The 27,562-nt window shown below is 56.3% G+C and overlaps 2 protein-coding genes and 1 non-coding gene across 4 annotated transcripts; 2 read left to right on the top strand and 1 right to left on the bottom strand.

Moving 5' to 3' along the window:
• The first annotated feature begins 1,287 nt into the window (after nucleotides 1–1,287).
• EGFL7 (EGF like domain multiple 7) lies at nucleotides 1,288–17,942 on the top strand. 2 transcript variants are annotated; one of them, XM_072936530.1, is made up of 11 exons: nucleotides 1,288–1,457; nucleotides 2,604–2,905; nucleotides 5,849–5,917; nucleotides 10,926–11,074; nucleotides 12,567–12,692; nucleotides 12,816–12,928; nucleotides 13,515–13,610; nucleotides 14,735–14,893; nucleotides 15,633–15,697; nucleotides 15,945–16,101; nucleotides 17,694–17,942. In XM_072936530.1, exons 4-11 carry the CDS (start codon nucleotides 10,995–10,997, stop codon nucleotides 17,714–17,716), a joined length of 819 nt encoding a protein of 272 aa, XP_072792631.1. In that variant the 5' UTR covers nucleotides 1,288–1,457; nucleotides 2,604–2,905; nucleotides 5,849–5,917; nucleotides 10,926–10,994; the 3' UTR covers nucleotides 17,717–17,942. The 2 variants fall into 2 exon arrangements, with proteins under 2 accessions (XP_072792631.1, XP_030142490.4); XM_030286630.4 differs by lacking the exons at nucleotides 1,288–1,457; nucleotides 2,604–2,905; nucleotides 5,849–5,917 and adding an exon at nucleotides 7,603–7,732.
• MIR126 (microRNA mir-126) lies at nucleotides 15,122–15,253 on the top strand. The gene is given in 1 exon segment (NR_049066.1): nucleotides 15,122–15,253. It is a non-coding gene; the product is annotated as a microRNA mir-126 (primary transcript).
• A 688-nt stretch (nucleotides 17,943–18,630) lies between the features above and the next one.
• Nucleotides 18,631–26,988, bottom strand: AGPAT2 (1-acylglycerol-3-phosphate O-acyltransferase 2). Its single transcript, XM_002196225.6, has 6 exons — nucleotides 26,701–26,988; nucleotides 23,106–23,239; nucleotides 22,532–22,707; nucleotides 22,307–22,402; nucleotides 20,732–20,804; nucleotides 18,631–20,286 (listed from the first exon to the last, which is right to left on the bottom strand). The coding sequence occupies exons 1-6, from the start codon at nucleotides 26,955–26,957 to the stop codon at nucleotides 20,135–20,137; spliced, it is 888 nt and encodes a 295-aa protein (XP_002196261.4). The 5' UTR covers nucleotides 26,958–26,988; the 3' UTR covers nucleotides 18,631–20,134.
• Between the last annotated feature and the right edge of the window lie 574 nt (nucleotides 26,989–27,562).

The raw sequence follows: 27,562 nt of genomic DNA, 5'->3' as shown, positions 1-27,562 counted from the left end.
AGAGTTGGCAGTTTTTTCCATGGGCTAAAATGGAAGCCACAGTTAATTTGAGCACCCAGAGATTCATTTTTGCCTCGAGGAAAGCAAAGATTCCCTCAGCTGGGAGTGCTGCACACTGGGGGCACTCACACACGGGGCACACAGTCACCTGGCGCTGGGGAGGGTGATGGGCAGCCTCCAAAACCCTTTCTGCCAAGGAAAACAAGAGGGGGCTTTCTTTAGCCGTGCATTTATATAAATAAACACAGGAATATTTTGCAGCTCCCGGGGGATTTGCCCAGAGCACTGTTCTGCTGAATCAGGGTGGGAGAAATTCCACACTCCCCACGAGCCTGCGCAGGAGCTGCCGGCACGAGCTGGGGACACAGGGGACCCCAGGTGCCACGTGGCCCTAAATCCATGCCAGGCACTCTGCTGGGACAGGAGCAGAGCCCATGGGTCTGGAAAGCTGAGAAATAATTGCCACTGCCACAGTCCTCAAGCTCTAAAACACCTCAGTTTTTAGTCTGGATTGAAGTTCCAAAATCCCCTTACAAACTGTGTTGTTCCTCCTTTGGTTGCCCAGAACTGAGGTCACACACACACACACACAGATTAAATTTGGAATACAATCAGTTTTGCACCTGAATGAGCTTGAAAATGAGGGCATCAGGGCAGTTGCTTCCACACTTCTCTGCTGCCTGGCCTGAAGGGAACACCTTTGCCAGGTGATGTCCTGCAGGTTTAGTGGCCCAAACCACGCACCTCTCTCTTTCCCACCCCAGCACGGTGTGACAGGGTGACAATAACCTCAGCACAGCCTCCTACCCCAAATTTCAGGGGCTCACAATACCCCAGAAGATGCTCCAGTGGTGGTCAACATTGACATGGCCCCTCTTGAGGAGGTGGCCACCAACCCTGCCATGCTTGGCACAGGTCCCTGGTGCCGTGGGGGTCCCCAGCGTCCCCCTTTGAGGGGGAATAGGGATGGGAGCTGCCAAAATGTGCCCCAAAGTGGGGCGGGATGGGTCCCACCCATCTCAGGCCTGGTGTGAGGCTCAGAGGGAGCCTGGGCCAGCAGCCCTGTCCGTGGGGACTCGTGGCTGCCTCCTCTCCGTGGTGGTGGGCTCGGCGTGGGGGTCCCGCCCCGTGGCCCCTCTCCCCCTCGGGGCGGCCGTGTTTGTTCTCCTGGCGGCGCCCGTTATCAGCTCACAACACACGCAGGAAGTCCTGTCTGGGATTGTCCATCCCCGGCCTGATTTATACAGGAAGAAAAGCATAAAAAGCCGCCCTTCCACCTCAGCAGCCACCTCTGCCTGCGCGCTGCCGGCCATGCCGGGGACACCGGGGACACCGGGGACACCGGGGACACCGGGGACACCGGGACGGTGCCCGGGGCCGCTGGACACGGCGTGGCCGGGCAGGGATGGGCACCGAGAGCCAGCGGGGAGCACGGCGGGGGACAGGGGACACCCAAGGTACCACAGAGCCCAGCGGGGATGGACGGGCTGGGATGGGATGGGATGGGATGGATGAGGAGGTTTGGGTTGAGATGAGGAGATTTGGGATGAGATGAGGAGATTGGGATGGGATGGGATGGGATGGGATGGGATGGGATGGGATGGGATGGGATGGGATGGGATGGGATGGAATGGGATGGGGAGCTGGCACTGCGGGCAGCGGGAGCACGTCCTCGTGAGCTCTGAGTGGGTTTTGCCCCTGCTCGTGGTGCTGGGAGCCTTGGGGATGGTTGAACACTCAGCACGGAGTGAGCAGGTGTGCAAAGCATCCCTTGGAGCACCCAGGTGTGCAAAGCATCCCTTGGAGCACCCAGGTGTGCAAAGCATCCCTTGGGGCACCCAGGTGTGCAAAGCATCCCTTGGGGTACCCAGGTGTGCAAAGCATCCCTTGGAGCACCCAGGTGTGCGAGGCAGGAGCTGCTGTCAGCCACGTGCTGAGCACGGCTTTGCTCTGAGCACAGCCCAGCCTCCAGCACTGTTATTTTTAAGTCACCCCACTGGCATTCAGGCTTTTTTTCACGGGCAGGAGAAGCCAGTGGGTAAATTTTACCTCCTGTGCATGTAGAGGCTGCGAACACTTGTGCAAATTCCTGTGAGATAGCTGGAAATTCTTAGCTAATCTCTTTTCTTTCTGTAACTCCCTCCCTTTTCCCTCTGCCTGCTCTCTGCATACCTCTGGTACATCACCGGGCTGTCCATCCTCCCTGCTGTGCCCTCTGCTCCCCTCTGTGTGCTGCTGGGATGTGGGGCAGGACAGGGATGTGGGCAGGGACTGTCCTGGCTCTCCCACCAAGGCTTGTCCTGACTAACAGCCGAGCCTGGATCGTGCTGGCTGTGCACACCAGGAGCTCAGCAAAGCCTCCCACATTTATAACCACGGAGCTGGGTGGTTTTCATGCTGTCTGCAACTACCTGTGGGTCCTGCTGTCCTCATCTGTGGCATTGCACGGTGCAGGCAGGAGGCTTCCAGTGAGGCAGCCGGGGTATTTTGGGATAAAGGAACAGCTGGGATACCCAGGCACTGTCTGGCTGTGCAGGAATACAGAGCAGAACCACACCAGTGAAAGGCTCTTGGTAGAAATAACCCAGCATCTTTTTTCCCAGGGTCCAGCATTCATGGAACCAAACCCCCGAGCAGAGAATCAAACACAGAAAGAAACAACAAGGCTTTGCCAGCGATTTAAATGAATTTCAAGCTGGATTGGGAAGGTCTGGCAGTGCTTGGGAGGCTGTGGAAGGCCGCTGTGGCTGGAGCTGGAGCATCCTCAAAAATCCACCTGACCTCTGGGCAGTGGGAAACGCGGATCTGCCCCGGCAGATTCTCCCTGTTCTTCCCTGGGATCTGCCGCTGGAGCGACTCCCCCTCTCTGCTGTTCCACCACCAGCTCTCCCAAGCTTCCCTGGAGGTAAGGATGAGAAATTGGATCCGGTCTGGAGGCTCCTTCCAGCCTTTTCCCGGGCTCTGCTGCTGCAGGTGGGGAGGCAGATTTACAAACTGCGACAAATTGGGGTAACCGAACCCTCCCCACTGTCCCAGCAGCAGCAGCAGGGCGGGGAGAAACACCAGGGAAAGGTCCCAGGGAAACAAAAGTGTCTCTGCAATGAAAAGTGGGATCAGAACTGTCCTTTCCTCTCTCCCAAAGGGAGCTCCAGGATCCCTGTCCTGCCCACAACCCAGGGCAGGTTCCTGCAGCTGGAAACTTTCCCCTGGAAGAGAAAGATAATCAGAGAAGGATTTCTTGTGGGAAAGGCTCTCTGCTGAGCTGTTCCCTGGGCTGGTGAAGGGGCTGAGCCATCCTGCAGCTCCCAGCTATCCCACCACACCTCCCATGTGCTGATTCAGTAGGGACCACTGCCAGGTTTTTTTGCCAGGGAAATTTTACAGAAAGCCACAAAATTCAGTTTGTTCTTGGGTGGGATGAATCATTTCCCACCTTTTACACTGCAGCTATTGCTGCATCCTCTAAATGTAAATAAAAATTCAATAGGGGAAAATAAAGCTGGCTATGGGATGGTCCCCTGTTCCTGCATTTGTTTTTGCACAACTCCAGCTCAGCTGCTGGTTGTCCCCATGGGCACCTTAAGTTAGAACACAGTAGTCCTGAGACAATTATTGCTTGTGAATTCTTACTCAGGCCACAAAAAAAAAAAAAAAAAAGAAATCACTTTGTGAGGCTCAGGTCTCAGTTTTAATATGCAGAGTCCTGAGCCACTGGTGGCAACAAGAGTGAGAGTTATGGGTCAAGTTCTTTTCTTGGTTTGACCTGGTTTTATCCCACTGCCATCAGTGGGCTCCTCTAGATTTCCACTGAGATCGCTGGAGTGCAGCTGACGCAGCTGAGAACAATATGAGCCAGAACAGAATAGTGGGAGGTCATTTCCCTCCCAGAGCCCCGCAGAACAGGGGCTGCTCCAAAGCTTGAACTGAAGTGTAAAGTTTACAAACAGCCTCATGAAGTCCCGAGCAGAAGAGTTTGTCCTAGAACAGCAAAAAAAAGCTCCATTCCTCCTTTCTTCTATTTTTGAGAAGCACCAAAAATTCCCTTTTGCTTCAGCAAGTGCCTCCAGTTGTGTGCCAGACCCCCGTGGAGCCCAGTGAGAGCCCATTGTGCACTGCAGGGGTGGGTGGGGGCTGGAAGGTTTTGCATCTGTATGTGTGTCACTGTCCTGCCTGTGTCCCCATCCATCTGTCCCTCCAGCACTCCTGCTTGGGGAGAGCTCGTGTGCCTGGGCACGTCCCGTTTCTCTGCGGGGCTGCAAGTGCTCCTCTCTAAAGAGCAGGTTCCTGATGTGGGATTTAATTCTCCACTGTTAATCCTTCCTTCTTCATGCCCAGATGCCTCCCATCCTCCAGGCTCTCCTGCCAAACAGGGAAAGCACTTCCAGCCCCCAGCTCCAGCCCTTGATCCCCCGTGGATGCTCCAGGGGGAGGCTGGATGCCCAGGCAGGGCTTGGCAGGCTCTAGGAAATGGGGAGGTGGGTGAAAATCTCACCTGCACAGCCAGCCTGGTGCTCAGCCTGGCATCTGGGATCTCCCAGCTCACGCTGGTGGTAAAACCTGTGGGAGACAAGGAGGTTTTGACGTTGTTGAATCCAAGAGGGAGGCTGGGCAGAAACATTTCTTTGCTGGCCTGGAGACAAGCATTAATGTTAGATGTCGTGGGAGTACAGTTCTGGTGTGCAAGGGAGAAAGCTGTGGGGGAAAAATGTAAAACATCGGGCAAGGGAGGACTTTGAATTCAGGCAGGAGCCAAAATCCCCTGCTGCCTTTGTCAGGAGCTCATCACACTGACATTAACAGTGCCAACAGATCTGATCTTCCCCCACTCTGACCTGGCATAACTCCTCTGCTTCCAAGGGAGCTTTGCCAGGCCTTGTCCTGGGGGATTTCCCTCCCAGCATAATGAATATTAGCACAGAAGGCACAGAACCCTCCCTGAGAGCGGAGGATTAAATGCTCTTTTAATGGGCTGCGTGCAGTTCTTCAGCAGCTGACACGGGCACTTGCTCGAGCAAAGATTTGACTCAATAAATGGAACTGGGAAGGAAACTTTCTGCAGTTAAAATACTGGCAGAATTTAAAATGCTCAGTGCACTTAAGGAGTGGCTGCCTGTGGCTGATAAGGCTCCAGTGGGGTTCCTGGAAGAAGCGTGCTTGGTCCTGTGCTGTGTGGTGGTGTCCTGTGAGGAGTGCTGAAGGACGAGTCCATCCTCTTCCTCAACATCAAATTTGCTCTTGGAATCCCAGGGATTCATGCAAAGCTTTCCTGGGCAGTGAGGGATGCTTGTCCTTAAATGAGGGTAAATGGTAAAGTAAAGTGTCGTGGTAAAAGAGAGTGTCATGGTAAAAGAGAGTGTCATGGTAAAAGAGAATTCTGGGGAGCAGCAGATGGGATCACAAATCAGGGAGGTGAGCTGGGATACACCTAGGAGAGTGTGCCAGGTGCACTCCTATTTTCCTGGGTTCTTGGAAAATGCCAGCCTTGAGCACTGGCAAAGCTGCTGGAGGGGATAGATCCTGCTCAGCAAATCCCTTCTGCTCATCAGCCCCTGTTCAGCCCCAAAAGGTGCCAAGGCACCGTGGCTCTGCCTGCACTCCCACTGGGATCACAGCAAGCGGGATCAGGGCCATGGGATGCTCCTGAAACACCCTTTGTGGGATGGGGATGGGTTTCCTCATGCCCTGCCATGGGTGTGACAGTGTCTCTCTGGTGGTGGCTCTGTGGCCACCACCCTGCAGGGATCTTTGGGAGTGTCCAGGGAGCACCAGGTCCATCGTGGGTGAGGGTTGGTCACTGCTCTCTGCCTGACAAAGGGAGTGTAACACTGGCCCTTTTCTGTCCTCACAGAAAGAAACCAAGATGCTCCTTATGCAAAGGATCCCTGCCCAGGACACCTGATGGAGCAGCGTGGATGAGGTGAGTTGTCTCCGCTGCAAGATGAGATCCTGTGTTTTCAGTATGGCCACACAGAGAAGCTCTGGCTTCCACATGCATTTTGCAATTATTAGACAATAATTCAGGCTCTCTTCATCTCCCCCGTACACCAGAAAAAAACCAATAATGCTCTCTGCATAACAAGATAATTAGTGTGCTTCCAAGGCCCTTGGGAGAAGTTGCCTGTGCTGATGAAATTAAGGGAGCTGAAATCATTCCCCAGAGGTAGGATGGCTCTGGAGGGTGAACAAACCCGTGTGAGATGCTTCACAACACAGAGCTGCACTTCCAGCAGCACCAGCAAACCTTTCCCTGCTGCTGGGAGGGATCTCCATCTCCACCAGCACTTCCAGAGAGGATTCCCTCTGTTCCCTTCTCAGGGAGCATCCCACCAAAGCTCCTTTTACACGGAGAGCCCCAAGCACCCATCAGCTCCCCCGAGGGTGCAGCACGGCCCGAGGCAGCTCCAGTCCCATCAGCAGCCCCAGCCTATCCCTGAGGAAACAGAGGGGATGGGCCAGTGATCTCAGTTGTTCTCTTGGAGCCATTATTGTTGAATCGGTAAATATTTCCTTTAAATGCAGGGCTTAATGGGAACAAATATTCCCAGGGGGCTGCATCCTGCCATTCATTTACACATCAGATCCCTGCTATCTTTAAGAGTGATTCTGTGCACGGGCAGGCGCCTAAGTCATTTGAGAAACAATAACCCTCTGTGCTCTAATTTTCCAGACAAAAATGTAGACAAAACAAGTGGCAATTTGGCACAAACCGAGCCGCTTTGATACATAACTGGGCATTTGAGAGGAGAAGCCTGTAGGCAGCTGGGCTCGGGCTGCCCGAGCTGTCCCGGGGCAGGTGTTGGGCAGCCGGGGCTGAGCCCTGCGTGTCACCCCGGAGGGTCCCTCTGCAGCTGGGGCGCTTCCAAGGAATTTTCTAAGCATCCTTGGACACACCACCGGCTCCTGAAGGAGCTCAAGGGGATTAACGGGCACGGCGGGAGGGTCTGGAGCAGGTCTCTAACCCGGGGAGGGATGAGTTTCCTCCTCAAATCCTCTGTGCTCAGGGTGGGGAGTGCGGACCAGGACAGAGATTTTTAGTAAAGACAATTCAATTTGCCCCGTCCTGTGATGGACCATCCCCCCGGGGAGTCCGCACAGCCCTGGGCGAGGGCCGGGGCTGAGCCGCGATGTCTCTCGCTGTTAATCCCAGCCGGGCTGGCCCTTGGGGGGCCCCGCAGCGTGGGGCTCGTGGGGCTCGTGGGGTTCGTGGGGCTCGTGGGGTTCGTGGGGCTCGTGGGGTTCGTGGGGCTCGTGGGGGCTCGTGGGGCTCGTGGGGCTCGTGGGGTTTGTGGGGCTCGTGGGGCTCGTGGGGCTCTGGGGTTCATGGGACTCGTGGGGCCGGGGGCTGCTCCTGCCCCGGGTCACAGGTAAGGCTCCACACCCACCCGGGGCAGGAGCGCCCCGCAACCCCGTCCCCATCAGCGACAGCACCTGCGACACTCCAGCAGCCTCCGCTCACCGGGGGCGCCTCGGGGCTCCTGCCCCGTCCCCGCCGGTGCTGCCCGGTCCCCGCACGGCTCCCGGGGAGCCGTGCGGGGACCGGGCAGCACCGGCGGGGACCGGCGGGGCGGGGGCAAGCGGAGATCCCCGGTGGTTCCCCCCGTTCGGGAGGCTCCGCTTTCCTCCCCGCCGGGAGCTCATTGGGCCGGGGCGGAGGGACCGGCCGGGGCCGGGGGAAGGAATGCGCGGGGGGCCGCGGCGCGGCGGCGACTCCGCGGCTCCGCCACCGGCACCGGTGAGTCCCGGCGGGCGCCGCCCGGGGCTCGGCACGGCCGGGGCGGGGGGACCGGCAGCATCCCCGGCGGGGACGGGCGGGGGACGGGGGTGCGGGCGGAGCGGGGCTCGGTACCGCAGCGCGGGGGGCTGGGAGGGCTCAGGGCTCGGGCTGCGGCGGCCGCGGGAGCATCGCCGGGACATCCGTGTCCCCTCCTCCCCACGGGTGTCCCTACGGCTCCCGGGACACCCACATCCCTACAGCCCCCCAGGATATCCGTGTGCCCGCCTCCCCACGGGTGTCCCTACGGCCCCCGGGGACATCCGTGTTCCTACAGCCCCCGGGGACACCCGTGTCCCTACAACCTCCCGGGACATCCGTGTCCCTACGGCCCTCCGGGACACCCACATCCCTGCAGCCCCCCGGGACACCCGCGTCCCCTCCTCCCCACGGGTGTCCCTATGGCCCCCCGAGGGCACCCGTGTCCCTACAGCCCCGGGACACCCGTGTCCCCGCCTCCCCACGGGTGTCCCTACGGTCCCCCGGGACACCCACGTCCCTACACCCCCTGGGGCACCCGTGTCCCTACAACCCCCGGGGACATCCGTGTCCCCGCCTCCCCACGGGTGTCCCTACGGCCCCCGGGGACATCCGTGTTCCTACGGCCCCCCGGGACACCCGTGTCCCTACAGCCCTCGGGGACACCCGTGTCCCTACAGCCCCGGGACATCTGCGTCCCCTCCTCCCCACGGGTGTCCCTGCAGCCCCCCGGGGACATCCGTGTTCCTACGGCCCCGGGGACATCCGTGTCCCTACAGCCCCGGGACACCCGCGTCCCCTCCTCCCCACGGGTGTCCCTACGGTTCCCGGGGACATCCGTGTCCCTACGGCCCCCCGAAATATCCGTGTCCCTACAGCCCCGGGGACATCCGTGTCCCTACAGCCCCGGGGACACCCATGTCCCTACAGCCCTGGGACACCCGTGTCCCTACACCCCCCGGGACACCCATGTTCCCATCTCCCCAAGGGACACCCGTGTCCCTGCAGCCCCCCGGGGACATCCGTGTCCCTACTGCCCTCGGGGACACCCGTGTCCCTACAGCTCCCGAGACACCCATGTCCCCATCTCCCCAAGGGACACCCGTGTCCCTATGGCTCCCCGAGACACCCACATCCGCTCCCTGCATGGTGTCGCTGAACCCTAAGACATAATTTCACTTGTCAGACCATGGGGCTTCACCTCTTCATCTGAGAGGCTTAAAAGGTCTTTTAAAATATTTTCTTGAGCATCATTTTTTTCTTCTCTAAGTTCTATGCTTTAAAAAAGCGTGGGATAGACGGTGGCAACAGGTTGGATGATCTTCAGCAGCTTTTAAGAGGTTGATTTTTGTTAACCCATAAAAAAGACAAATCTAGGCTATCTTATTTTCTACTTTTACAGCTTTTTCTGTTACAAAGCAACCATAATTTTATAGCCCAGAGGGCTCCTCGAGGTAGGGAAGTGCTGCCCCAGTTCAAAGTGAAAAAACAAACTGTATTTTAGGCTTGTGCCCTGTGTTTCTTGCCTTCCCCACAAGGAAAGCTCCCATGGCAGCCACGGGAATCCTGTGGGAGGATGGAGATGGTTGGCAGGGTTTGACTTCCAGACTTGAGGAGCAGCACTGAGAATCTGGATCTGGGATTGTTGGGAAGTTTTGTGTCCCAGTATAGCCCTGGGAAAAGCTGGCTGACAGAGCAAAGGGGACTTGGTGTGTTCTGTGCAGTGTCCTTGGAATGTCTCCAGGAGGACTGAGGAGAGGGAAAACTCCTTCAATATTTTTAAAAATCCTGCAGGACAAGCAAGATTTGCTTTCCTGATGGTGGAGGCACCATACATTCATTAGGAAAATAACCTAATTGCTGTGTTTGAAGAAGAATGAAGGACTACAGGCTTTAAAGCACCAAAATCCTCCTTCCATCCTCAGGGCTGGGCTTTCATGGAAATCTGCTGGGATATTTGATATTTGACATTTGATATTAAGGGGCAGGAAGGCACCAGGCTGGTCTCTCTCCTGATGTGAATCTCCATTTCTCCCTGCCTCAGATTCTTCTCCTGCACCAAGGAAAGGACGATCCTGAGTGCCTTGGAGAAGGGCTTGGAGACCTGCAGGGTCTGCAGATTTGCCATGGTTATTTGTAACAATCTGTCTCAGAGTTGGGATTTCCCGATGGAATTTGGGGATCAAACTGCAATTTTCCAGTCCAATCCTGCCCTACAGCATGTGGGGATTTTAGAAAGTTGATTTGCAGATCACTGTATCTGCATTCTTAGAAGGTTTCTTGTGTAGTCTCCCCCTTCAGAAAGTTTAATCAGAAGGTTCTTTCTTTAATTGATGCATATTTTAGGTGGGTTTCTTTATTTCTTCCTCCTTCAGCTGCTGCCATCCGGAGGCCAAGTGGTTTGTTTAAATGAGATATTGTTTCAATTGGATATTGTTACTGACCCTCTTCAGCCTTGTTTCGTATTTGTCCTCTGCGAGAAAATCAAAACCTCTCGGTTTGTGCCTCAGAGCCGACTCTGCAGATGGTACATATGGCCCTTACAGCACTTTTCTCTGTCACGAATTTGTGTTTTAAAGAGAAGAAGATCAGATTTCAGTGTTTAATGTGGTGGGAAAACACAGCTTTACAATGCTGTGTGCATTAAGAAATGACAGGCCATTGTTTTGCCCTCGCTGCCTGGAACTGGCAGCGAGTTGGAGGCAAAACACGTCCCTTCCCTGCCCCAAACACACAACTGCACAGCTCCTGCCACCCTGAGAGCATCTCCAGGCATCCCCCGGGGTAAATCAAGGATAATTCCTGAATTAAACATTGTGCCACACTGGTGAGACCAGCGGGGCAAGGTGGGTTTGTGCCTGGAGCCACTCCCACCTTGCCAGGGGTTTGTCCCCACAGCTTTGGGCAGGGACACCTCAGAGAACCACAGAATGACCTAGGCTGGAAAAGACCTTTGAGATCAATCCTTTGATAAGGATAACACCTCCTTATCAACTAAACCATGGCACTGAGTGCCACATCCAGTCCAGTCCACGTCCAGTCTTTTTTTAAACACAGGGACGGTGACTCTGCTGCCTCCCTGGGCAGACTATTCCAGTGCACAATCACTCTCTCAGTGAATAATTTTCTCCTGAAATGTCCTCCCTCCCTCACAGTGCTGCTCTCCTTCTTGCAGGGATCCCCACTGAAGGACGAGCCATGCAGTAGGAGCCAGCACATCCCACAGACGAGCAGGACACGGGACATGTGGAGCCTCAGCTGCCTCCTCTGGGGACTCCTCCTCATCCTCAGCACCGCCAGCATGGAGGGCTTTGCCCAGGCAGGGTAAGGCTCTGTTTTCTCTGCACCTCTCAGGTGTGTTCTCCACCCAGCAGGGTGAGGCACGTCCTCTCGTGGGGGGAGCAGCCCTGTGTTGCTCTCTGGGCTGGTGAGGAGGTGGAAAAAGCTCTCCCAGGGCCCAGCAGCCTGTTGCTGGTTGTTTGCTTTCTCACTGAAGCTAAAACCTCTCTCAGAGGAAATGTCCCAGCTCTGTTTAACTCCATGCAGGGACACCAAGACGCTCTGGGCATTTTGTCCAGGAGAGTCAAAGCTCATCAACTCCTGAGCTGTTCAGGAATTATTACAGCCTCTTTCAAGCACATCCTTCATGAAAATAATGTGTGCAATCCTGCTAGCACACAAATGAAGCCTTGTGAACACGCTGTCACTGAAGGATGCCGCTCCCATCAGAGGAGGACACAGCTGCCAGCTCTGATGGACACCCAGGGACCCCGGTGTGGAAAGCTGGGCTGTGCTTTGTGCCCCCCAGGATGCTGCTGGGGCAGTGGCAGCTCCAGCAATTCCCCTTCCCTTTCTGGGAAATGGGTCTGGGAGAACTCCCTGGATCCCAGCACAGCCTGGGCAGGCACAGCTCAGCTCCTGCTGGGGCTGAGGAAGCCCAGAGCTCAGTGCCCCAGTTTCTTCCCCAGCTGAGAGGAGCTGCAGCTCAAAACCCTCCCCCAGACACAGCTCACATTTTCTACAAAGTTTGTTTTTACACCGAAACGCTCCTCCAGCGTCAAACCTTTCACATTCTGTCCAGGACTGAAACCACAGCTGAATTCCTCGCTCACACGCACAGGCTGCAGCTAAAACTTTGTTCTGGATTTCACAGAGCAAACAATTGCCATTTAAAAACTGCATCTTCTATAACATTAATCATGAGGCTGAGAGGAGTTTTCTGGAGTTAATGGAAACCATCTGATGTCCATGCTAATTCCCAGACTTTTTATTTTAGTTTCTAATTGAACTGGGAGGCTGAGACAAGTAGATGGGTCCCTCAGTGGGACTGACCTGTTTGGGCTGGAAACGGTTGAAAAAAGGATGTTTAAGCAAGACCACTTTGGCTGTTAACCTTGGGAAAGTTTTTTACTGGATAGCACTTATCTTAGGAAGGCTGAGGAGTGCTTTTTATCCAACCTCTAATTTTTTTTTGCGGTGAGCCTGACCCTTCCTGTGAAATCATTAATTTCTTGGTGACCACAGGGGCATCCGTTTCAGGAATGCAAAAGTCTCAGAAAGGAAAAATCCACCCAGAAAGTGAGTGATTTCAGGGGAAGGAAGACAATGAATGCAATGAGTAAATCATCCCTAAATCTGGGTCCCACGGGACGGGGGAGGAAGCGCCCGCTCCAGAGCTGTGTCACTGACCCCAAACAGCTCCAAGTGGTTTCTGATGTCACTGGGGCAAGCAGGCACTGCTGTCCACTAGCCCAGTGCAGAGAGGGGAGCTGGGGCCGTGTCCTGGCTGGGGACTGACCAAACCCTGTGTCCCCAGGCGCAGGGTGTGCTCAGCCACGGGGCCACCACGCCACCCCAGCACCCACACCGAGTCCCACCTGCAGCCCGTGTACCAACCCTACCTCACCACCTGCCAGGGCCACCGCCTCTGCAGCACCTACAGGTGAGCAGCCAGATCCTGCTCCACCCCAGGGATGGGTGTCCCAGCTCCTGGCAGCGCCCCGAGCTGCTGTGGGAGCAGGATGCAGCTTTGGGGCACACAGCTCAGCCCAGCCTTGCCTTGCAGGACCATCTACAGGGTTGTCTACAGGCAGAGCTCCAGGCAGCTGGCCCAGCCCGTGGCCTCGTGCTGTCCTGGCTGGAGCAGAGCAAACGGCCACACGCTGGGCTGTAACAGAGGTAAGGAGCTGCTGGGTCACCACTGCCCTGTCCCCACACCCCCTCGTGTCCCTGGAGGGGCTCCAGGACCACTTCTCTCATTTACCAACCCTCTGCCTGTCAGGTGCATCCTCCCTGAATTGAATTTTCAGCATCACAGCCAAATGCGGTTCAATATCTGATTAATTCCCAGCTTTTCTCTGCTGCCTCTTGGGCCTTATTCCTTTGGGATCACTTATCACCTTTTTAGTTAGCAGAGGATAAATAAAACAAGTCCTTCCCATCTAAATCAGCAGAAATGGATGAGAAACCCTTTCAGGAGGCAACAAATACAAACCACAGCAGCAGCCAGTGAGCTCAGAGCATGGCACAGGGGGCTGCTGCTGCTTGTTACCCTCCTCCTTCCCATCTTTGCAGCTTGCAGACCCCTCAGCTTCTTTCCAGCTCCTCTTCCTTCCACCCACCCTAAGTCCTGTTCCCTCTGGGCAGCTCAGCCCTGCTGTGTGGTGCTGGTGTGTTTTGGGGTGTGCACACATGCAGGGTGGGAGGGAGGGAGCTGGGGAGCCCCAGAGCTGCTGGGTGATGCTGTGTGGTGTTCCTCCCACAGCTCTGTGCTGGGAGCCGTGCCAGAACGGCGGGAGCTGCGCCTTCCCCGGGAGATGCTCCTGCCCCCCCGGCTGGACGGGGCAAACCTGCCAGACAGGTACTGGCCTTGTCCCCTCTGTCCCTGCTCCCTGTGTCATACCTGCCCTGCTGCTGCTGCTGGAGAGCTTCTCCTGGGAGCATGCCAGCTGCCGTGGGGACAGGGACCTTGTCAGACCTTAGCCCTTATCAGACCTTGGGCCTCTGCACACACATGAACAATGCCTGCTCCAGGAAATTATGGGAAGTGTGGCTCCCAGGGGAGGTCTGACCTCCCTTTGGCTGCCTCAGTGCTCCCTCCTGTGCAGCCCCGTTTTCTCTGCCTGCTGCTCCGTGCTGGCTCAGTGGGAGCAGAGCTGTGAGCCTCCCTGCAGCACAGAGCCCTTGTGGGGCCAGCCTGGGATCCTGTGTTTGTGATCATCCCTCCCAGCCTTTGTAAACTCTCGCTGTAAACTAAAATGCCCTTTTACTGCAGAGACTAAAAATCCATAAACCAAAAATATCTGGGGGTGGAGGAGAAGCCTGGTGATGTCCAGGCTCCTCTGCAGCACAGGAAGAGCCCAGTGCTCCTCACAGCGTGGAGAAATCAGGCAGTGTGGTGCACACCAGTGCTGCAAACCCCTACCACGGCATTTCCCAGTTTTTCCCAGCTTTCCAGCCTCCTGTAAGGCAGAGGAGGAGTGTGTGGCATTGACCCATGCTGGGCCAGGCAGGGCTGAGCCCGTTGCTGACAGCTCCAGCTCCAGGGGAAAGGATTTTCCCACTGCCTAAAACAGATTTGCCCGGGCGTGGGAAGAGCTTCAGCTTTGTGGGAACAGCTTTAATAACTCCCCCGTGTGAGGAGAGGTTACTGGGTTTTGTACACACTTGAAAGGCTGATAGCTCCTCGCCACAGCTGGCTGGAACCAAAACCCCGGCTGTAAATCCGGGATGAGAGCTGAGCACTGCCTGGCCAGACTGGGACATTTCTGACCACAGCTTCTCCTTCTGGCTGTGGTGTGGGGGCAGCAGGAGGAGGGGAGGAGGCCAGACCCCCTCCAGATTAGCTCAGGCACCCAGAGCTGTGTCCGGCCCAAACACCAGCTCACTGTGGGGCACTCACTGGGGTTCCACTGCAGCCCCCTGTGCTAAGCCACCTGTGCCCCTCACCCTGTCCCCTCCTCATTAGCTGTTCCTGCGTTGCAGATGTGGATGAATGTGCCAGCCAGAGGCACGGCTGCAGCCAGCTCTGCATCAACACAGCCGGGAGCTTCCACTGCGCCTGCCGGGACGGCTTCAGCCTTGCTGCCGATGACAAGGGCTGCCAGCCCCTGCTGCCAGCGCCAGACAGCTCCAGCCAAGCAGGTATCCTGTCCCCACACTCAGCCCAGCTGTGGGGGTCTGCAGGGAGAGCTGAGGGAACACTCAGCATCGCAGGAGTGGCAGGAGATGGGACAACAGAGTCCCTCAGCTTTATTCTGGCTGACCCAGCAGCGCTTCTCCCACTCAACTTCTCCTGAGCACAAATCCATCTGTGAGGGTGACAGGGCTGTGGCTGGAGGTGTCTGGGATGTGTCTGCTCTCTCCCTCATCATCCTCGTTCCTGCAGGGCGTGTCTGGAGCCACGAGGAGCGGCGGGCGCCGCTGGTGACGGCCCATTATTACTTTTGGTACGCGCTGTGACACTTCAAACTCGTACCGTGAGTAATAATGCGCTGTGGCCAGCACGGGCATCACGCAGCAAACATCTGGGACGGCCTGCACGTGCCCCACCTGCATCCACCCCTGTGCAGGGCCCTCAGCAGGGACAATCCCCTGTGCCCACCGCAGCACAGGGCAGAGCTGGGTGTTTTTTGGCAACACGGGCACCAAAGGCCAGGATCCACCAGATCTTTTGTCCTTTAAGCATCACTGCTTGAAACCCTCCCCACTTTGTTGCAGGTGCTGCAGCAGCAGGAGCAGCTGGACTAGATGCCAGCAGGTCCAGCTGATGCTCTGGGGGAGCAGAGCTTGGCCAGAGCCCTGTGTCTTTCTCCCCAGCAGCTTCCACCTCACCTCAGCAGTGGGCTTTTACTCACTGACATTCCCTTGGTCACTTTTTCAGGTGCCTCCAGTGAAATGAAGGAAGAAATGAAGGACCTGAGGAGCAGAGTGGAAGCGCTGGAGCAGGCGAGTTGCAGCACATGCCCCTGCCCTGTTCCTGCTCAGCCAGCTCCCACCCGGGGCTGTTTGCAGCCAGGGTTTCCCTCCTCCCAGCTCTATTTTTAACATCCCAGCAGCAATCCCAGCTGTGCTGCCCACAGCGCCCACACCACGGCTTTTCCAGCCCTTTGAGCACACCCACAGCCCCTTGAGCCCCCCCAGGTGGTCCTGCTGGCCTGGGGGGATGCTCTCATTGCTCCCCTTCTCCCTGCAGAAGCTCCAGCTGGTGCTAGCCCCCTTCTACAACCTGATGCCACCAGAGGATGTTGGTGCAGACCCCATCAGCCGCCTGTCCCACTCCCTGCAGCAGCTGGACAGGATCGACTCCCTGAGCGAGCAGATCTCTTTCCTGGAGGAGCGGCTGGAGACGTGTAAGTGCCTGGAAAAAGCAGCAGGGAAGGATCTCCCTCCAGCCATCCTGGCCACGGGGAGCAGATGCAGGCCAGCAAGATCAGTAACACATATGCCACTGCTAATCTGGATCTGTCTCAAGCTCAGCAGCCTGTAATTAATAAAGGATGAACACAAACAGCCCATTAGCTTTGTTTCAAAGCTGTTTCCACGGCTGCACCATCTGACTGCCCTTGTAGCAGCCAAAAATTGTAGGATTGGCACATGGAAACGTGGCTGTGGGGCAGAGCTGAGGAGGCAGTGGGAGCAGTGGGGCACCTGTAGCAGCTGCTGTCCCTTCCTGATAACTCAGTCCTTAGGAAAGAACCCCCAGCTCCTAGCAAATTAACAGTCCAAAAAGTCAATCAGGGAAGTTTAGGGAGCGTGCAGAAGTTGGCAGATTTATGACCTTGGGAAGTTTCAGGCATTTCTTTTAGAAGTTTACAGGCCAGTAAGGGCACCAGAGAGGGTCTCTGAAGAAGTAAACTGAGGAAGGGACCCCAGTGAGAGCTGTCATGTGTGAAATGGCTGGAGGTGGGGGGTTCAGCATCCCCTTGGGTCCCTGTGCTGCTCACCTGGGCTCCAAGCAGAACACAACCAGCTGAATTCTTTTATTTTGATAGGCAGCTCTCTGCAGCTCATTTTCCCATTAAAGAATTCCAGAAACTAGGCACGGCTGGGGTGTGCAACAGCAGCTTGCTGAGTCTTGGAAAGACTCAGGAGAAACTGGTTCAGGGCATATTCAGTCCCAGTTCAGCGCTTGCAGTGATGGCTGAGAGGGAAAAAGAATTCAAAGAACTTGGCTGAAAACAAAGTAGCTGCAAATAGACACTTAAAAACCATCTCAGAAAGGGGTAATTACCAGAACCACTGAGGGTTCCAGCAGGCTGGGTTTTCTAGTAGTGCCCTGCACATATTATTAGTGACAGCACAGAGGAATGTGAACAGTATCACAAGGTAACATGGATTCATTCCAAAGGATGACTCCAAAGTCCTGAAATTAATTTCTGCCAAGTCTGTCTCAGCAAGCAAAACCTGTTTTTGTTTCTTTTCATGGTCCCTGTAGGACACAAAGCTGTCCTTTCATACCCCAGCAAGCTCTGAGGCTCACAGGGCATCCCATGGAGCCCTCAGCCATCCCTGTTCTGTGCCTGGTGGAGCATTTCCCAGCTGAATGCTATCCTACAACTGATAACTCAATGGGGGATGTGTGCAATGACCAAATAAATTATTTTCTCTTCTTAAAACCACCAGCAGAGGCACCAGGTCAGAGCTCTGTAATGATTTTGGCCCCTGATCCAGCACAGGTGTTAGTGTCACTGGATTTGGGGACATCGTGCACAGGGCCCAGGCAAGGACTGTGACATGCCAGGGAGGTGACAGTGACACTCCCGAGTGTGGGGGGGATGAAACCAGCCTGTGGCTGTTTGCCAAAAGGAAAGCAGCAAGTGTGGGTGACGTTCCCAGAGGTTCAGATCAGTCTCATTCTGCCTGGAAAAGTCACAAACCAAAGCCAGGCTAATGACTGGATTTATCTGGCTGAATTTATGTTTTTTTTCTCTAATCTTTCCAGGTTCTTGCAAGAATGAACTCTAGCAGAGCGCCTGGGGACCTGGAACAAGCAGAGTGCATCCACAGCTCTTATCTCCCTGTCCAGCCCCAGGCTGGGGATGAAGCCACACCATCACAGGAAGGCACAGGGTGGCAGGAGAAGGCTCTTCCAGCTCACCTCACCAAAGGCCATGCAGTTCCTTCCAAACTGGACTCTGAGCCCTCTCCCTGCTGGAGAGGCAGCAAATAAATGCCTTACCTCGTGCCATGAGTGCCTGCTGTGCCAGACTGGCTGTGTGTGACCTGGGGGGTGTCAGATTCCCCTGGCTTTTCCTCAACGTTCTCCTGGGATAACAGCTCCCAGAGTTCTCCTGGAATAACAGCTCCCAGAGTTCTCCTGGGATAGCAGCTCCCAGCGTTCTCCTGGGATAGCAGCTCCCAGAGTTCTCCTGGGATAACAGCTCCCAGTGTTCTCCTGGGATAGCAGCTCCCAGAGTTTTCCTGGGATAACAGCTCCCAGCGTTCTCCTGGGATAGCAGCTCCCAGAGTTCTCCTGGGATAACAGCTCCCAGGGAGCAGTGGGCACAGACCTGGCCCAGGCAGGGGAGCTGCCTCCCCACGCTCCCTGTGCTTACTGTCACAGGGACAAGGTGGGGACAAGTCCCTGCAGCACCAAGCCAGGTGTACAGCAGGGGACAGGTGCCCCTGGTACCTGCAGAGCCAGGAACAGGAGTGGGTGCCCATCCCTGCAGCTCCTGTTCTGCTCTCCAGGAGCTCTGGAGTTGGGTGGTGCCTCAGCAGTGAGGCTGGGTGAAGCACAGCCCTCCTGCCTGGGGGGCACAGGGTGGGGACAAGGACCTCCCCTGCCCCTCCATCACCAAACTCACCCCCTGCAAAAGCTCAGAGCTCAGCACCCCACATCCTCCTCCCTCAGCCCCCATACAACACAAGGAGGCGCCTTTATTTAAATAACCAAAGGTGTAATTTTTTTGTTGTTGTTGATTTTTTTGTAAAGCACATAACATTCTCAGCCCAATTAAAAGTGAACAGCAGACAACTGCACACAGAGGCACTGCTCCCTCCTCCCAGGAGGAGTTAGACGTGGTTTCCCTCCCCAGGAGGGCCCTCCTGGGTTGGCCCTCCATGACAGCCCTTTATCTGCCACTCTCACAAAGTGCTGGTTTGGTTCCCATCCTCCCACCCCGACCCCCATCCCCTGAGTCTGTACTGTAAGGCCCCTCCAAGAAGCACCTGGCAGCACCAGCTCAGCCCAAGGGCTCCTTCCATGGAGCTTTTCCCAGCTGAGCTTTAGCCCCAAAATGCCAGATAAACACAACTCCACCAATGCAGGCTGCAGGAGCTGGGTGTGCTGCTCACCTGAGTAGCCCCAGCTGGCTTATCCCCAGGTCCCCTGTGCCATGAACAGCAGAGCTAAAGCTACAGGAACATGGACCTGACCCAGCCTCCAAGGGCATCAACATTTCACAGCTCCCGGTCAGGGATCCGGGAGCTCTGTTGGTCCATCACCCCAAGGCACAGGGGAACCCCTTTTATCTGACTGGGAAAAGGGTTTATGTCCCCCAAAGGGGGAGCTGAAGCCTTCCAAGCCTTCCCAGCCCCGTTCCAGCCGCAGCTCACCCACCCTGTGGCTCTGCAGGGCTTTTCCAGGCCGCGGAGAGCAGCAGCTCCGCCCCGCAGATCAGCAGAGACGCGGGACAGGCACCATCTTTCGGCCAGCGCTGACCATGACAAGTGACAAAACGAGCGCGACAGAGCCCTTTGTCTCCATGAGGGGCATTGCAGGCACCGCGATGTCACCGGGCTGAGCCACCACCACGGCGGGGAGCTGGCAGCAGTTTCCCAACGTGATACTGTTGTGACACAAGGGCGTCTCAAGGGGACAGGCCTGTGTGTCCCACTGGTGGGTGGGAGTGCTCTGGGCTGTCCAGGGAGGACACCACACTCCCAGCACTGCTGAAAAGCCAAAATCTGGATTTTCACCCAGTTCTCAGCCCTGTTTGAGCATCAAGGTTGTGCTGATACAAACTGCTGCCTGGTGGTTTCCACCTGGGACATCACAGGGCCACCTCACAAGCTGAGCCTGCAGGAACACAGGTGCAGGGAAAGTCACACGAGGCAGAGCTCAGGCTCCAGGCAGGTTTTTGCTGTCACCCCAAGCTACCTGCAAGAGCTGGGGGAACTCTAGTCATTTAGCCCTTTGGTAGCACAAGTTTGATGCCTGAGAAATTCAGAAAAAGGAGATATTTCAAAGTGAGAAAATGAACCCATAATAGAAATCCACTCAGAGAGGAACCGTAGTGCTGGCTTGACACCCTGTGTGTGCCAGTCTGTGGTGCTCCCAAGAGTTAGAAATCACTGCAGAGAAGAAGATCCTTCAGTATTTGGCAAGAACAGACAGGTCCCTTCAGCCACCACCACACGGTGACACCACTGGAGATGCCTCTAGGATGAGTCCTTTGCCTCGCCTGGATGGCCTGACAGCCTGAAGAGGGTCTCCCTCATGGTGCTGAAGCATCTGTCAGAGAGGTCGGTGACATCGTCTGACGTCAGCCCTTTGGTCTCTATTGGAGGCAGAACCTCAACCTTGATTTTGCCTGGGGACAAGAGAGGAGCCTGTGAGAAACCCACACAGCACAGAAGCTCTGCTCCTTACCCTGAACAGCCCCAGCATAGCCCTCAACCCCTCCCAGGGCTTCAGGTATCCACCCCTGGAGCATAGGCAGAGTCAGATCCCAGCTCCAACAGCTGTGCCACCCAGAATAATCCCCCTGTGCCCCAGACTGCCATCCCAGCCAGAGCCTGCCCAGAGCAGGAGGTGGTAACCAATTGTTAATGAAAACATCCCTCAATGTATTTAATTACAGCCCTTCCTGAGCTAACCCAGCCCAGGCTCTGGTGCCAAGTGCTTTGAACTGCCTCCAAACATCTCCCAGCAGGGCTCCTCCTGTTCACCCCAGCTCTGCTTCCCTCCCACACCCTTCTGAGCCAGATCTCCACACAGGACAACAGCAACCCTGTCTCCAAGTGACTCTTTGTTACCTGATGTAAACAGCTTTGTCTTTGGGTTATAGAAGGTGGTGAAGGAGGAATACACCACAGGGATCACTGGGACCTTGGGAAGGGAAGGAAAAGAGGAGTTACTGGTACTTCAGCAGCTCAGGGCAGGCCAGAGACAGGCAGCAAATCCCACATGGCAAAGCTGACCTGGCCTGGCTCTCAGACACACAGGACACACACAGCTCCACAAACAACACCCACTTCCAAAGGCTGGAACAATCAGCAGTCAAATGGAAGCAAAGCACTCCCCAAAAACTCAAGGCACAGGGATATTCAAGAAACCAGGGCCAAGTCCCAGTCCAGCCTCTGCTCAGCACTGGCTTTTAGGGCTCCTTGACCCAAGTGAGGCTTCAAACCCAGGTATTTTCTGTCCTGCAATCAAACACTGCAGGCTAACTGTTCTGACAGGCCTTGTCTGCTGTACAGGCACGTGTCTGGGGCAGGGTGGCTGCTCTGCTTTCGGTTTCTAAGAAAGGGAGTCACCAGTTGTTACCAATTGCTCCAGGGGAAGCTTCAGACAGACACAGGGCCAGGAGGGCAGGCAGAGCTGTTGTTCCAGTGCTGGTATCACAGCCAGGATCTACAGTCGGTGACTCAGGGGGGTGTAGCAGAGGCGGGGACCAGTTCTGTGTCATCCTTTCCTCCCAGCAGCTGCCAGGCTCTGCTTTGGCTGCATCACCCAGGCAAGAATGAGGATGGTATCGCACAGGCTACACCCTGGGCTTGGCCAAATGAACCCAGTGAGAGAGCTGGCATCTCTTCTCTTTCCCAAAATCCCTGCTCTACCACCTCTCCTGGGGAAACGAGTTTTCCCTGAGGCTTCGAGTCATCCCAGACTCTGGCACACTGCCCCAGCACTGTGCCCAGGCAAACACCCTGCTCCTGAGACAGCTCTGGCTGGCTGAAGCTGTTTGCCTGCTCCCCCACTAACTGCTCATGGATGCTGTCATTTTGGAGAGAAAAGACATATCAAGAACTGCCATATGGCTGCCAGGGAGGCAGCAGCTATTTTCACACAGAGCAAGCCCAGATGTTGCTCTAAAGCACGAGAATTAACAATCCTGAATCATCCCTACATTATTGCAACCTGGTGGATTGAGAACTGAATGGACAGCTTTGGGCTTCCCCAGGAAAGAGCTCACTGAGCTCCCTGCCAGGAGTGAGCTCTGGGCTGCAGCTGTGCCCCCAGGAACCCCTGGGCACAGGCACTGCCCTGCCATGCTGCCAGGAAAGCCTGGAGATAGGGATCAAGTGTGCCTGTCCCTCACACTGCTCCCTCCAGAGGGGACACCAGGACTGAGGCAGGCAGGAGAGAGGACAGGGTGATTCTCCACTGTCTACAGCCACTCATGCCCAGGGTCAGCTCATTCCCAGAGGGGATGGAAAAGGCTCCTGGCGGCTGCAGGGCAGCACTTCTGACACCAGAGGTTTACCTGAGCAGGGTTTACCTGGGAACACAGCTCACCTGAGAGCAAACGAACCACACACTGCAGGATCAGTGTGCAGTGCCACTGCAGAAGCACTCAGGGATCCCATGCAAGGGCAAAGCACTGTTACCTGTGCCTGGACAGCGAGGTGAAATGCTCCTTTCTTGAATGGCAGCAAATCCCCAGTGCAGTTCCTTGTGCCCTCTGGATATACCCACACCTTCGTCTGCACATGGAGAGACAGAAATTCACTTGCAGTGGTGGGAGACACCAGGCAGCTCTGCCGAGCTGAGCCAGCACCAGGAGTGCCACAATGCCCCGATGCCACCCCACCCAGCTCCACAGTGACACTCACATTCTCAGTCACCATAGTCTTGGCCACCTCTGACATCACCATCTTGGCACTGCTGGTGCTCTTCCTGTTGATGAAGATGACGCCACCAAGGTACATGATGAGCCCCACGCTGCCCATGTACATCAGCTCCTTCTTGCCCACCTGGACACAGTTGTCGGGCAGGACCTCCATCAGCCCTAATGGGATGGCAGAGGGCGAGACCCAGTAGTCACCCCTGGGACAAGGACAGGACAAGGACAGGGGCACCAGGGACAGGCTGCCTGGCTTCTGAGAGCAGGAGGCTTGGCACACAGCAGAGTTAGTAGGGCAGGGTGGCTGCAGGTGACAGCAGGACACCCCCAGAAGCAGCTGATTCCCCACCCCCAAGGAGTCCAGCAGGGCTATTGGCACATGTGCTGGGCCAGCACCTCAAGGACAGCAGAACCTGGGGTGCTGCACAGGTGTGGGATTGCTCAGAGTGACAGGAGACCCTTCCCACAACCAGCACGGGGGCTGCTTGTCCAGGAGGTACAAGCAGGACTTCTCCCAGTGGTGAGCAGGAGAAATGTTCTCCTCCCTCCCAGCAGCTCCTCACCCATCATGTCGAGGATGCTCTGATGGTTGGACACAATGAGAGCAGGGCCCTCCACGTTGAAGTTCTCCAGTCCCTTCACCTCAAACCTCAGGCCGAAGAAATACTTGAAGGTCCTGACAAAAGCTTTGATGATTCTGCAGAAGAAAAAAAGCAGTCAGCAGCAGAGCAGAGAGGGCAGGGGCTGCTATACCCAGTGGGGATGGAAGGAGACAAGAAGAGCTCTAAGACAGAGAACCTCCAGTCTTATTTGTGCTGTGGTCCACCCAGGTGTCTGCCCTGCATGGTCCCACTGCTCCAGGAGTGCTGTTCATTTGCTCTGTTCAGTGCCATGGTTCTGGGCTGCCCTGGTGCTACCAGGCTCTTCCTCCTGCAAGCAGCTGGGCCCCACAAGCTGTTCAAACAATTCTCCCAGGAGCTGCCACTCCCCAGCACACCCAACACCCGAGGAAGGCTCTGCCAGGTCTGCTCCTTGCAGTGCTGGCAGATGGTGCTCAGTGATACAAACAAACCCGGGTTGCCCCAGGAAGGAGGGGAATGAAGGTGAGAAACGCTTCCCTGCACAAGGCAAGGATGCAGGCAGCAAACAGGATGCTCCCCACGTGGCTTGGCAGAAGATGGGTGCCCCCAAGCAAGCCCATGCTCAAGCTTTTGCTCTTCCCCAGTGGATCTACAGGTCTGACAGAGCTCCCAGCTTTTCCCAGCTGGGATACTCCAGCAGCTGCACTCAGCCATGCCAGCATTGGAGCACATTTCCATGCCAGCATTGGAGCACATTTCCATGCCCTTGTCAGCCCACAGGAGCAGGGCCCATCTATACCACCCCCTGACCTGGGGACTTGGGGACTTTCCAGCTAGGCCAAAGGACACAGGCAGAAGTTGGCAGAACACAGGAGCTATTTTGGGCAAGGGAACAGCCATTTACCAGGACAGGTGGCAGAGGAGCCTGCATGTGAACAAAGCTCCCAGGAACAGCCACCAGCATTGGCTCTGCTCTCCCCCAGAGCTGATTCAAGCTGACCTGACTGCCAGCAAGCACCTGGATGTCCTGCCTCAGGGCCAGGCAGCCAGGGGATGGAGCTTCCCTTCCTGCAGCAGGAGACTGAGGGACAGGCAGCTTTGTCCCCACCACAGGGTCCAGCCTGGGAACTGTGCAGCACCATCCTGCTGAGAAGCATCCTTGTCACACAGGTGGGAGGTGAGCACCTGGACAGCATCTCATCCTGGCTTGGCAGCAGCTCCCAGCATCTGCTCTCCAAAAGTCTCCATAAACTCTTGAGCCACAGCACTTCCCTCAGCTTGCTCCTACCCACAGCAGTGTTCACATCTCTGTGGGGTGTCCCCCCATGCAGACCACCCGAGCTGGCTGTGACACTGGAGCTCAGGCCAGGCCAATGCCCCGAGGTGACACTGCTATCAATCCTCATTTCAATTTGCTGCAAAGAGCCACACCCAGGGAAAGGACACAGGGAGGAATATGCAGAGCTCCCGTGCTCCACAGCCCGCTCCAAGGTTACAGGGGTGCAGTCCAGGTGAAGAGATGGGGTTACAGGTGAGAAGAGGCAGGGTGACATGAACCAGAGAGGTCATGGGGATGCCAGGCCACCAGGGTGACCTAAATCACACTTCTCCTCCCTTCTGACTGCCAACCAAAAAAGAGGTCACCGCTCTGGAAGTCACAGTGCTCAGTGGCTGCTGGGAGAGGCTGGTTACACATTACTCAAGAGCAACCATCCAGCTTCCTCCTGCCAGCCCGGGGACAGACTTTCCTTGCACAAGATGTGGCGTGAGCCGCTGAAAGAGGCAAAGGGGCAGAGCTCAGAGCAGACAAAGAGCAGCAGTGACCTGCTGGGCTGGCCACGTCACGCACAGGGTTAAAGGATGGATCTCAGTCCCCTCTGACCGCACAAGCAGCTCCTCTGCCGGAATCAGCGACCCAGACGTGGTGCAGCCACAGCTGCAGAGCGCTGTAAAACCAGTGCACTTATTGCCAGACACAAGGAGCACAAAAATGACAGGGAATGGGATTTTTCAGTGCATCCCTAACAGTCTGAGTATGAAAGCCAGCAGCCCCCAGATTCACGTGCTCTGCTCCACAGCCAGTCACAGAGGCTTGTTTAGGATACTCTGATTTTCAAGGACTACTGAAATCTGCTTACCAGGTTGGAAGCTCGTGCAAGATATTTTACCACAGATAAACAGTTCTATCTCTATCAGACAGCCTGGGCAACCTCTTCCAAGTCACACCAGCTTGACACTGGAGCCAGCAGCACAGCAAGAACGGGGTGTTCTGCACCAGGCAACAACACCATTGTCACTGTCTGTCCACCAGCACATGCTCCGCTCCAGCCCCCTTTCCCAAGCTGGAATAAGCAGCCTGGGATGTTGGAGAAATAAGGAACTCACTGGATCACCTCAGCCACGGACCTCCCAGAGGCTGGGATACACCACCAGGATCTTCAGCCAGTGCCACTACAAGAAACAACAGGCTTAAGTTACAGGAAAAGGGTGGTTCTGGCCAAAATTCAGCCCTGGGTTTCAAAATGAGGAGCTATCCAATGCAAGTCCTTGTTCCCAAATAATTCCTTGAAGTTTACAGAAAATTTAGAGGGTTTATTTTTGGGGAAAATAAAAGGATAGCGTCTCCATCACTGACATAATAAATTCTCCCAGCTGCAGAGCTGGCTGAGCGTTGGAAAGCTGCTCCTGAGTGAGCAAAGGCAAGCAAAGCTGGAGAGAGAGCCAGGCTGGAGATGGCAGAGCAGAGTGCCTGGGACCATGGCACCAGCTGGGACCGGCAGGGCACAGCCCTCAAGGCAGCACATCAGTGCCCTGTGCCCGCTCCCTCTGCCCCGAGTCCTAGGCGTGAAAGCCACACTGCAAAGCAAAGTCCAGCTCCACCTGCTCAGATGCTGCCAACCTTTAATCCTAAAGGATGTTAAGGTTCTCCTTTCTCCAGCATCCATATGACATGCTCAGCAGAGGTAAAAAGCTGCCTAGGGGAGAGCAAAACCAGGAAACGAGCTGTCCTGTGCTGCCAGCAGAAGCACCAGCTCTGCCCTTAGAACGTACCTTGGCATGGAGAGGAGGTGCTGGATGACAGCAGCCCCTTGGCCCTTGCCACAGGTGTCCTGCCAGGGGACACGGGGCAGGACAGCAGCTGCACATGGCACACAGCCTGCCAGCCTCCAGTCCTGGGGCAGGAAACACCCCAAACCCAACTGTCAGGATCAAAAGTGACCTTCTAGAGATCAGCTCCATCTGCCGTAGCAGGGTCACCCAGAGACACAGGTGTGTTTGGAATGTCTCCAGACAGGCAAATTCCTCACACGCCCCGCACAGCCTGCTCCACTCTCTGCCACTCTCAACAAACCCTGCTCTCCTACAGCTTTCCCTAGAAGAGCCACCACCGCCACCTTCCAGGAGCTACATCCCCAAACGTGCCGTGCCGAAGGCTCTGCCAGGACAGCACCTCTGAGCCACGAGGGGACCCCCGGGGCTGCGCTGCCAGCGATGTGACAGAGGCCGCCGCCACCGCAGCGGCTCCGGGCAGCGGCCGGGGGTGCCACCGCTGTCCCCAGTGCCCGTCCCCCCTCACCTCATGTTCTTGACGGTGCGGCCGCCGTTGACCAGCAGGCAGGGTACGGCCGCCAGCGCCGAGACCACCAGGCACAGCACGCAGTAGAAGGTGATGCGCAGCGCGAAGTTGACGGTGGGGCTGAGCTCCATGAGGACGTGGAGCAGCAGCAGCACGGCCGTGCCCCATAGCAGCCACCCCATCTCCATGACGGCTCCACCCGGACCAGCCGCTACTGCCGCCTCCTCGCCGGGCAGGCCGTGCTGAGCCCGCCTCATGTGGGCGGCCCGGCCCGCCCCGCCGCTCCCTCGGCGGGGCGGGACGGGAGAACGGGGAATGTTCCGTGTGGAACGGGCATTCCTCGGGCTGCTCGGCGGGCCGCGGTGGCCATGGCGAGGGGAGGAGGGCGGTTGGTTCTGTCGCGGAACCCTGTGGGGGTTTGGTCCCCTCACGGAGCCCTGTGGGGTTTGATCCCCTCATGGAACCCTGTGGGGGTTTGATCCTCTCACGGACCCCAAGGGGATTTGGTCCCCTCATGGAGCCCTATGGGGATTTGGTCCCCACACGGAACCCTGTGGGGGTTTGGTCCCCTCACGGAGCCCTGTGGGGGTTTGGTCCCCTCATGGACTCCAATGGGGATTTGGTCCCCTCATAGAGCACTGTGGGGCTTTGGTCCCCTCATGGAGTCCTGTGGGGGTTTGGTCCCCTCATGGACCCCTCTGTAGATTTGGTCCCCTCATGGACCCCTATGGGGATTTGGTCCCCTCATGGAGCACGGTGGGAGTTTGGTCCCTGCATCAAGGGCTGTGGAAGTTTGGGACCCTCATGGAACCATGTGGAATTTTGAGACCACCCCACCATGGATTCCTGGGGGTGTTTTGTC

This window comes from Taeniopygia guttata, chromosome 17 (genome assembly GCF_048771995.1).
Source record: "Taeniopygia guttata chromosome 17, bTaeGut7.mat, whole genome shotgun sequence".
Classification (NCBI taxonomy): domain Eukaryota; kingdom Metazoa; phylum Chordata; class Aves; order Passeriformes; family Estrildidae; genus Taeniopygia; species Taeniopygia guttata.
The sequence above is the reverse complement of the archived record's forward strand: the minus strand, read 5'-3'. Positions and strand labels throughout refer to the sequence as shown.

Bases quoted from the DNA above. Each gene is read 5' to 3' on its own strand.
- AGPAT2 (XM_002196225.6), bottom strand. From the start codon at position 26,957: ATGAGGCGGGCTCAGCACGGCCTGCCCGGCGAGGAGGCGGCAGTAGCG. The intron at 22,708-23,105 runs GTGAGGAGCTGC...CCATCCCATTAG, and splicing joins GAGCATCCTCGACATGATGG to GGCTGATGGAGGTCCTGCCC. The intron at 20,287-20,731 runs GTAACAAAGAGT...TCTTGTCCCCAG, and splicing joins GACAAAGCTGTTTACATCAG to GCAAAATCAAGGTTGAGGTT.
- EGFL7 (XM_030286630.4), top strand. From the start codon at position 7,679: ATGCGCGGGGGGCCGCGGCGCGGCGGCGACTCCGCGGCTCCGCCACCG. The intron at 7,733-10,925 runs GTGAGTCCCGGC...TCCTTCTTGCAG, and splicing joins CGGCTCCGCCACCGGCACCG to GGATCCCCACTGAAGGACGA. The intron at 15,698-15,944 runs GCGAGTTGCAGC...TTCTCCCTGCAG, and splicing joins GAGTGGAAGCGCTGGAGCAG to AAGCTCCAGCTGGTGCTAGC.